This window comes from Camellia sinensis, chromosome 11 (genome assembly GCF_055761805.1).
Source record: "Camellia sinensis isolate YWXY chromosome 11, ASM5576180v1, whole genome shotgun sequence".
Classification (NCBI taxonomy): Eukaryota; Viridiplantae; Streptophyta; class Magnoliopsida; order Ericales; family Theaceae; genus Camellia; species Camellia sinensis.
Window position 1 is genome coordinate 141,522,906 of NC_138971.1, and position 11,056 is coordinate 141,533,961.

General features: G+C 35.0%; 1 protein-coding gene across 1 annotated transcript; it reads left to right on the forward strand.

Annotated features, from left to right (window-relative positions):
- Positions 1 to 5,139: 5,139 nt before the first annotated feature.
- LOC114299762 (G-type lectin S-receptor-like serine/threonine-protein kinase At4g27290) lies at positions 5,140 to 10,395 on the forward strand. The gene is made up of 7 exons (XM_082895755.1): positions 5,140 to 6,597; positions 7,337 to 7,444; positions 8,183 to 8,397; positions 8,866 to 9,076; positions 9,157 to 9,394; positions 9,495 to 9,642; positions 9,738 to 10,395. Exons 1-7 carry the CDS (start codon positions 5,280 to 5,282, stop codon positions 10,041 to 10,043), a joined length of 2,544 nt encoding a protein of 847 aa, XP_082751881.1. The 5' UTR covers positions 5,140 to 5,279; the 3' UTR covers positions 10,044 to 10,395.
- Positions 10,396 to 11,056: the final 661 nt, after the last annotated feature.

The window sequence follows — 11,056 nt, forward strand, 5'->3', positions numbered from 1 at the left end:
ATTTTGCCAAGCTTCTTGAAGAAGCTAAGCAAGGCTCAAATCCCTCCATACACGTGTATGGAGGGGGTTAATTGTGGATGCCAGCTGCACCAGCTGGCACAAAAATATCTGCATAAAGTATATGAACAGGGTTCGGCCACCAAAAATGGCCGATCGACCAACACAATGGCCGGTCGACCAAACATAGTGCCGATCGGCCAACACTCTTGACCGATGGAAAGCAAAAGGGGCTGATGGCTTCAAGCCTTGGCCGGTGGGGTGTAGGGATGGCCAACAAGCCACTTCCTACCCTCAGGTGCAAAAACACAAATGCTTGGTCCACAACTAAGCACAAAACAGTCAAGTTGAGAGATCCTAAGGCAAGGTGTGCGGCCGAGACCTTCGGGAACTTAAAACAAACACGAGCATGGATGATCAACGAGTGTTCAAATGATGACATCCAAGTCTTGAGGACTGTCAAAAATGGGTTGTCTACACCCAGAAACTCCCCCTTCACTCCTGATGTAGGATACTGGGACCTTACAATCTACTCCCTTTAGGGCTGCACATACTTGTGCAGTAGCCTGCGAGCTCACAAGTCCGCCCACATGCATCGAGAGATGCTAGGGGCCTACACTCGGTATTTCGGAGAGTCGGCTCTGATACCATTTGTAATGCCCCAACTCTTCATATGTCATTAATATTGTTCACTTTGGGTCATGCCCGCATGGATTTGTTCTTTCTAGTGAATCACCCATTCCAGAACTACTCCTACCTAAGCACGTTTAACTAGGGAGTTCTACTAGAGATTTCACCACCTGGGAAAAGGCCTCAATACTAGATAAGGGTCCAGGTTTTTAATTTTATACCCCAAGAACTTCCTCTATATTCCCGATGTGGGACACCGGGACCTTACAATCCACTCCTTTAGGGCTACACGTGTCCGTGCAGTAGCTTGCCAACTCACAAGCCTGCCTATATGCACTGAGAGACTCCAAAGGCCCATACTCAGTACTTCGGAGAGTCCGCTCTGATACCATTTCTAACGCCCCAACTCTTCACATGTGGGCCCCTGGCGTCTCTCGATGCATGTAGTGAGCTTGTGAGCTGACAGGCTACTACACGGGGACGTACAACCCTAAGGGGGGTGGATTGTAAGGTCCTAGTGTCTTACATTGAGAATAGAGAGGAAGTTCTTAAGTTATAAAAGTAAAAACTTAGACCCTTATATAGCATCGAGGCCTTTTCCCAGGTGATGAAATCCTTAGCAGAATTCCCTAGTTAAGCGTGCTTAGGCTGGTGTAGTTCTGAGATGGGTGACCCACTAGGAAGAATAAATTCGTGCGGGCATGATCCAAAGTAGACAATATCGATGACATGTGAAGGGTTGGGGCATTACAAATGATATTAGAGCCGACTCTCCGAAATACCGAGTGTGGGCCTATAGCATCTCTCGGTACATGTGGGCAGGCTTGTGAGTTGGCAGGCTATTGCACGGGGACGTGCAGCCCTAAGCAAGGTGGATTGTAAGGTCCCGGTGTCTTATATCGGGAATTGAGGAGGAGTTCCTAAGCTATAAAAGTAAAAATCTAGACCCTTATATAGCATCGATGCCTTTTATCGGATGGTGAGATCCCTAGTAGAACTCCCAAGTTAAGCGTGCTTAGGTTGAAGTAGTTCTGGGATGAGTGATCCACTAGGAAGAACAAATCCATGCAGGCGTGGCCCAAAGCAGACAATATCAATGACATGTGAATTACATTTACTAAATAAATAAATCAAGCTTAAACATATTTTAGTGCTTGTTAAGGTTTTCAAACTAAGTTTGAACAGTCAATTGCTCATTTGGCTTGATTCAGTAAGTCTAAAAATATATAAAATATTAAACTACTCGAGCTCGACTCGATAAAAGCTCGTCTAAGATTGGTTCAATAGTTTAACGAACCAAACTTTAACAAATTTTGAAACTTGTTAAAATTATCAACTCAAATTTGAATGATTAACTGTTCGACTCGTTTAGTTCGTTTATCACCCCTACTTGTAATCAAATAAATCATTAATTTTTAGTTTTGTCACTTTAAACTCTAATTTTTTTTTTTTTTCAATTTGAACAATTTACCTAGTTTCATTAACTAAATTAGTCAAAAAAAAAATATTTTAGTCATTAAACTCAATAAAAATGAGTGTTTTAGATATTTTATGAATGCCTATATTGAATTTAATGATTAAAATACTATTTTTATATCAATTAGTTAACAAAAATGGATAAATAATTTAAATAGAAGGGAAATTCTATGATACACACTCTTGAGTGTGTACCATACGCACATTTAGTTACGACCTTTGTGTAGGTTTTTGTTTTTATTTTTATTTTTAGAAAGGGACCTTTGTGTAGTTGGTTATGACTTATTATGTTATTAATTATGATATATTATATTGTTAGTTATAATATTATTTTGGTTATGATTCAAGAGTTACTTGATTAGAATTCATTTTTTTAGTTATGACTCTCATAGTATTAAGTTATCTGATGAGCTATTTACAAAGAGACCCCCTAAACTACTGAAAAGTATCACTTTAACCCCTAAACTTTAAAAACATACAAATGGACTTTCGAAATTATTGAGAAGTATCACTCTGCCCCCCTAAACTATAAAAATGTACAAATAGACCCCCTAAACTATTGGCGTTTGATCCCTTACGTTAACAATTCAATTTGTATATTTTTATAATTTAGGAACATCAGTATGTTTTTATAGTTTAGAGGACAAAATGAAATTTCTCAATAGTTTAGGTGTCCATTTATGCGTTTTTATAATTTAGGGGGTCAAATTGATATTTTTTAATAGTTTACAGGTATTAGTGTAAACAACTCTTATTTCATTTGTGATAATCAAATTCACAAATGATATAACTTGCGTATGTACCATAATATTTTTCTAAATTGAAACAAATAAAAAATTTAGAATTTAAATTGATAAAATTTTAAATTTTTTGTTATCGTCTATTCATTGGGGCTTATTAGATTTGGAAATTTATTCATATTGATTTTTTTTTAGGTCAAAATAGCATTAATATATGGGAAATTTGGCTATAAACCCTTTTTACCTTCCTTTCATTGTTAAAAGAACTAAGAAAAAAAATTATACTTTCTAAATCCCTCATAATTACAAAGTCTTGCCTAAAAGACAAAATTTATTATTTAAATATTTTATTAGACTATTATACCCTGAACTAAATTTTCCTACCTTCTCCACCCACTCTCTCCCCACCTTCTCTGTCTCTCTCCTTCCTCTCTCCCTTCTCTAACTCCTTCAAGCTTCAGATCTGGAAGCTCAGCTACCACCTCTGGAACTCCTGCGTCGACCTCACCAACGCTATCGACGTCTGATCCTCTTCCGCCGCTCCCTCTGGTGAACACGCCAAGCTCCGCCACGTCTCCGCTGATTTGCTCTTCCTATGTATATATGTATGTATGTATTTATATATATGTGTGTGCATGCATGTATGTATATATGACTCATACATACATGTGTTTATGTATATATATCGGTAAGTGAGTGTGTGTATGTATATTATGCGATATTTTTTTTAAACACAGATTTGAGTTTTGAATATATGTATATATATATATATATATATTTTTGTGTGTGTATGCGTGCTGTTGAACACATGTATTCTTTAAAATCAAAAGATAGAGAGATATTTGGATGTGTTCTCTGAAATGGCCACCTCAATCAAATTATGATTATGTTGATATTCGAATGTTTTTGTTTAGTTTTTGATCTGTGTGTTTTGTGGTTATATATCCTTGTAATATAGATTCGTATTTTTACTAGTTTTTGAATTGATCTGTTCATACTCAGCTTGTTCGATGGATGATCGATCTATTAAAATAGATGATCTATTCAATTTTTCTCTCTTTCTCTTTCTCTGATAAGAATCTCTCTATTAACAATTTCACACAAAAATTTTACTAATCAGAGTAAAGTTTACTCTGAATCAGAGTAAAATTTTACTCTGGTTAAAAAATGTTGATTTGTTTAAAAATATAAAATTTTACTTTAAATCATAATAACTATGATACAAAGTAAAACTTTACTCTGAAATTTTACTTTGGTTAAAAAACATGTTGATTTTCTCAGCAACCAAACTATATTTGGCTTTCTTGTTATGTTTCTGTGATTTTCTCAGCAATCAAACAAACAAGATTATTAATACATGACACTTAGTGTGATTCAAAGTGGATACTCTCCTTAAATTATAGTAAAATTGTACTTTTAGAGTAAAATTTTATTTTAAATCAGAGTAAAGTTTACTATGATTCAAAGTAAAATTTCACTTTGGTTAAAACCATGTTGATTTGCTTAACGATATAAAATTTTACTTTGAATCATAGTAAATTTTACTCTGATTCAAAGTAAAATTGTACTTTCAGAGTACTCTGATTCAAAGTAAAATTTTACTCTAAAATACATTATGAAGATGGCTTAATAAGAGAGCTAATAGATATGAGCGTAATATAATCTTTTTGAAAAATAAATTAGACAGTGATGAGTCTATCATCAAATCCCCCTTAATATATTCATGTAGTTAGATTACAAATTCATCACGCCATCGGTTCAAATCCGCGACCTCCCATTTATCGCACCTTAAGATATGACTAGTATAACCACACCCAGTCTCAATTGATTCATATTGATTGTCTCCTTGTTTTTTGAATTTTCGCAGATGGCCTCAAAAATTTGGAAACGTTTGAAAATCTGTGTCAAGTTTCAAAATTTTGGCCTCAAAATTCTATTAAAGCTTACAAATTTTTTTTGAAAATTCAGAAATTTTTTTTTTAAATATATAAAAATTAACATATGTCAACTGTAAAAAAAATAAAATAAAATTTACACGGTTTTGATCAACCGGTTAGGCCAAATTTCAAAAAAAAAAAAAAAAAAATTGAAAGTCGCTTCTGACACACAGTTTTCTGTTTGCTATGAAAATATAGTTTAAAAATTATATCCAAAACATGATATTAGAATGTGTGGTTGGAATTATAATTTAAAAATCGTTCCAAACGCAGCCTTTTATTTCTCTTTCTTCAATTTCAATCTTTTTCCAATTTGTACCCATCTATAATGGCCATCAAAGGTGACTGGAGGTTGATGGTCAAAGTCAGATGAAATATCTGGGTATATTCAACCCCCCCCGAAAAAAAAAATCTGGGTATCTCGTCTTTCTTATTCTTCATAATTCTGATATTTTTTTGCAAGTTAAGATATCCAAAATTGTGGCAAGAACACAGGGGAATGGTGATTGGTGGCACCATGTTTAGACCATGGTTCTTTCTATGTGTTGTGCTTCTATTTGTGTCACCCAAGCCCTGCTTTTCAATTGGAGGCGACACACTTTCAGCTGCCCAGAGTCTATCAGGGAGCCAAACTTTAGTATCTCAGGAAAGCATTTTTGAGCTGGGTTTCTTCAGACGGGGGAATTCCAACATTTACCTTGGCATTTGGTTTAAGAACTTTGCTGAACAGATCATAGTTTGGGTAGCAAACAGAGACAAACCACTGTCAGATCCATCTTCTGTGAGACTTGGATTGTCAGAGGATGGTAATTTAGTCCTGCTCGACAGTTTATCAAAAACTCCGATTTGGACTACGAATTTGGTATCACCACCAACATCTAACTCTACTGAAGCTGTCCTTCTTGATGGTGGAAATTTCATATTAAGGAATGGTTCGGAGCCATCTACTATATATTGGCAGAGCTTTGATCACCCAACCGACACATGGATGCCCGGTGCAAAGCTTGGCATCAATAAACTCACTGGCAAAACACAACTCCTCACTTCGTGGAAAAATTCAGAAGATCCAGCTCCTGGGAGGTTCTCACTTCAGGTAGACCCAAATGGAAGCAATCAATTTTTTATAGTGTGGAACATGTCCACAATATATTGGACTAGTGGAGTCTGGAATGGTCAAAGGTTTAGCTTAGTTCCTGAAATGAGGTCAAACGGCATTTTCAATTTCAGTTTTATCTCAAATGAAAGAGAGACCTATTTTACCTACTCTCTTTATAATAGTTCTGCACTATCAAGACTAGTAATGGAGCAAACAGGGCAGATTACGCAGCGACTATGGTTAGCAAATTTATGGAATTGGAATTTATTCTGGGTACCGGTAGACAAATCCGAAGTTTATGCTTTTTGCGGGGCATTTGGGATCTTCAATGTTACATCCTTAACCCATTGTGCATGTTTGCCAGGTTTCGTTCCGCTTTCACCTGATGAGACGCAGCGGTTAAATGACTGGTCAGGCGGTTGTGTGAGGAAAACCCGTTTGCAGTGTGAAAGTAATATTTCCAACGCGAAAAATGATGGGTTTCTGAAAATTTCAAATTTGAAATCACCACCAGCAAATTCAAAAGCATATCCTGCTAGGAATGGTAAACAGTGTGAATCAGCTTGTAGCCTGAATTGTTCTTGCATAGCTTATGCTTATAATGGTAGTGAGTGTTCAATATGGGATGGAGCTTTATTGAATTTACGGCTCTCAGATGGGAACAACACTAGGCAAAATCTCTACATCAAGCTTGCTGCTTCTGAGCTTCAAGATGTTGGAGGTATGCCTATGCAATTGCTCAAAGTTAGGGCCTTAAAAGAGTTTGAAAAAAAAAGAATGGAACTGGTAAATTGATCTGGATTGATCTAAATCTCTATGGTTTGGTTCAGTTTTTTGAGGTTCTGGTTCCAAGTAATTAAGAACTGTTGATTAAGACTGAATGATTGAACCAAACGAACTGTTTTCTTTTTATTATATGTATTAATTTTAATATTTACGACACAAGGGTGTCATGCAAGGTGGTTGCTCTTCTTCTTATTGGGGTTTTTTGAATCTCAATCTCATTTTTACAAATTTTATATTATTAAAATAATATGATGAATTTATTGTGTTTTACACATTTTATAATAGTTTGTTTCAAGAATATTAAGTAAATTCAAAGTAAGTTATTTGATTTTGGTGGAAAGTAGATAATTGGTGAAGTAAGATAGTTTTGATATAATGGTGAATTTTATAGCCTAAAATAGTGAAACTAAACCGTTTTTCACAGTTTGGTTTTTGTTTGGTTCCAAAAGTTTCACGGTTCCATTTAATCCTTAAATTTTTGGAACCATAAAGACTAATTTTATTCTTGATTCACTTAAAACTGAATCAAACTGATCTGTAAACACCATAATCGAAACAACGTCTACTAATATCCTTTTATTCCAAAAGTACGTAGATATATATATATATATATATATATATACTATTTTGCCCTTGAACTTCATGCTTATCATGATTCTATTATCAAAATTCAGGGAACAGAAGAAAGTCGTGGGTGATCATAGCAATTCTGGTTCCCCTTGCTATGCTTATTACAGGCTTCTCCCTTTGGCATTTATGGAGGAAAAAGCTCAAACAAAATGGTATGTTTTTTTTTTTTTTTTTGGTTAAATCAGAAACAACAAAATGGTATGTATACATGGTTTTAGCCATAGGTTTCAAAGCTCATATTCAAAGAAGTCATTAAATGATAATATAGGGGAAATTCCACAATCTGTAAGAAGTGAAAGTAAGAGTAATGCTACAATAACTATCTATTTGTACGATCTTATTTTTCCATATGATATGTCAGTCTAGTTGTCATACACTGCATTAGAGATATACATTTTGGGATCAATCGGCAGGAGATGATTATTTATAAATATAAAGAGAATTACATCAATCTGGTGCTATGTAGGAAGTCTAACAATATATACTCACAAGTCCAACTCCAACAAACAACTATATCAATACAAAAAGGAGCCCCATAACGAAGAAAAATAAAAAACTAAAGAGACTCCTAATAGAGAAGAAATAATCAATCGTTTCCTTGGGCAAAAATTGACTCCCTGACCTCTTAATTGAGTGTACATGAGTGGCAAACTGAGCTATTATAGTTGATTGAATGCAAACTCCACTTGTATCTCCATATTTTTGCGATTACTTTCATTTCTTTCCACTGATTTGCAATTGCATCATGACTTACTTGAAGAGTATATTTTAGCCTGTGTACAATTTGGTCACTTTGAACTTCTTTTATTTGAAAATTGTTGTGCTTTTCAAAGAAATGATGAAGAGTATATTTTAGCTTGTGTACAATATTGTTGTTTTATGATAAGCAGGGGCAAAGTATCCAAGTGAGGATTTGTTGGTATTTGATTTTGATGGTAGTTCTAATGCAACTGATCATGAAACAAATGCTGGATATAATTTGACAAGGGGGAAGAAGAATGATGCTGATTTGCCATTCTTTAGTTTTGCAAGTGTCTCTGCCGCTACCGATGGTTTCTCATCATCCAATAAGCTTGGACAGGGTGGCTTTGGACCTGTTTACAAGGTAACATTGAATAGTGCTTTAAATTATGACTGTTTAAAGATTTGTCCCATGTCACCTTTCGATGTCACTTTGGTTCATGTAGTCTAAAGCCTCTTTACTCATTGCCAATAGTTTTGGGTTGGATGCCTCTACAATTTTAACATGGTCATGAAACTAGGACTTAGGTGATCTCTCGAGCTAATAGTCTTTGGATTAAAAACTTGTCTCACATTCCATCTCTATGCCATCCAAAAACCACCCACATCGTTAGGCCACTAGAAATTACAACTACACCTTCATGTTCAGCATGTCATGTCATGATTTGGCTTCTTTTTTCTTTTTCCTTTTTTTTTTTCTTTTTCCCCTCAGCAGTTGGAGATGTTTCTCCATTGTTAGTATTTATTCAGCTAGTTACATCTCTAATGAGGCAATGTTCTTTTTATTTTGTCTTTTCCTCTTCTTTTTTTGTGTGTGGTTATTTTCATCCAGGGTAAATTACTCAAGGGACAAGAAATAGCAGTAAAGAGGCTTTCAAAAAGATCAGGACAAGGGCTTGAGGAGTTCAAAAATGAGATAGTATTGATTGCCAAACTCCAACATCGGAATCTTGTTAGACTCTTGGGTTGTTGCATGGAGCAAGATGAACATATACTGATCTATGAGTACATGATCAATAAAAGTCTTGATTTCTTCCTATTTGGTTAGTTTTTCTCCTCCCATGTTTAATGTTTTGCAAATTATTGAAGTGTTGAAAAAACTTCCTAACAAACTTAAACACAGATCCAAGCAAGCGAGAGATGCTAGATTGGAGGACACGTATTCATATAATTGAAGGGATTGCTCAAGGGCTTCTTTACCTACATCAATATTCGAGGTTGCGCATTATTCATAGAGATCTAAAGGCTAGCAACATTCTTCTAGATGACGAAATGAACCCCAAAATATCAGATTTTGGCATGGCACGTATATTTGGTGGTAATCAGTCACAGGCAAACACAAACCGGATTGTTGGAACTTAGTAAGTGGAAAAACAAAAAATCCCACTAAAATTGTTGAGTGAAAGTTATATATATCACTAAGTTACTAAAAATGTTTTTATTTGCACACTTAAAATTTAGTGGATACATGGCTCCGGAATATGCAATGGAAGGCATTATTTCCATAAAATCGGACGTGTTCAGCTTTGGAGTATTGTTGCTAGAGATTGTGAGTGGGAAGAGGAATACTGGTTTTTATCACAGTAATTCTTTCGATCTTCTTGGACATGTGAGCTAATCGATGAGACCCTTGCCTTCTCATTCCATTTAATTTCTCACTTTGTGATGTTGAATTTCTTATTATCTTTTAATTGAAATTTTCAGGCATGGGATCTGTGGAATGCAGACCGTGGCTTGGACTTGCTCGACCCAGTTGTCAATTGTCCTTCAAGTTTGATGTTGTTGAGATACATCAACATAGGGCTTCTATGTGTGCAAGAAAATCCAGTTGATCGACCTACTATGTCTTATGTCATCTCAATGCTTAATAATGAACTTGCACTTCTACCAAAACCTAAGCAACCTGCTTTCTCTACCAGCCGAACTGTTGTGGACCCGAATCCATTGCTGAGCAGTGAAGAAAATTGTTCGCTAAATGGTGTTACAATGTCATTGATTCAAGCCAGGTAGTAACGGTGTTCAATAAAACTAGATAAATAGATAAATCAATTCAAAGTGGTTCAAATGTTTTGATCCAATTTTTATTTTATTTTAAAAGAACTACATTTTGGTTTCAAAAAATTAAGAACCATTGATTATAGTTACAAATTAAGGCTCAAAAAGACATGATTAAATTGAGCCAAACTGTTCACTACTTAATTATTTTTAATAAAATTGGGGTTTTCAAACCTCAGGGGATGTCAACATAAATTACCCTTAAAAAAATGTGTATTTATAGTAATTATATAATATGAAGAATTTGTCGTGTTTGCACACATTTTATGAAAGCTAATTTTGAGAATATTCATAAAAATTTGAATTATGCTTGTGAATTGTTTGGATTGATTCTATTGTTTACAGCACCCTATTGTTAGCATGACATCCTAAAAAATGGTTTAGTTAAAAGGGTTCTATTCATATCCCTTCTCACTGTATCCTTACTAAACACTCAAATTTTACCAAAGTAATTAAGTATTTTTTTCCCCCCAAAATCCTTTAAAATTTCAAGAATGTGAGTGACATGATTACTTGTGATAACATGATAAGATAATTGAGGAAATCCAACAAGTTACATCGTTTACTATCCTATATGCTAATCTATCTATCTATACTATATTAAAAAGGCAACACCTCATTTGGTGTTTTGAAGTTTCAATTTTTTTACTTTCCTAAAATAACATGAAGATTAAACAAATTATGAATGATATTTTCAATCCATAATAACAAGCAAATAAATCACTTTCTTCTAGAGTGTGTGCATAACAACAATCACTTTCAATTGTTTCTGCACGTTATCCCATGAAGATTGAGGAAAGCCCACTGCCAAGAGAGGTTATTCAATTGTCTTGGGGCATAACCAATTGGTGTCCCAGGAAAATTGTGATTGGTGGAGGGATGAGACCCACAATTTTGTGTTGGGGCACATGGCGCCCCCAGGGCAACTTCAAAATCCCACTATCCATACGTTAAGAAATGGGGTCCAA

What these genes read in the sequence shown, in the direction of transcription:
- LOC114299762 (XM_082895755.1), top strand. Translation starts at nt 5,280, where the DNA reads ATGGTGATTGGTGGCACCATGTTTAGACCATGGTTCTTTCTATGTGTT. An exon ending in GCTTTGGACCTGTTTACAAG is followed by an intron (nt 8,398 to 8,865) that starts GTAACATTGAAT and finishes ATTTTCATCCAG; the next exon opens with GGTAAATTACTCAAGGGACA. An exon ending in CTTTCGATCTTCTTGGACAT is followed by an intron (nt 9,643 to 9,737) that starts GTGAGCTAATCG and finishes TGAAATTTTCAG; the next exon opens with GCATGGGATCTGTGGAATGC.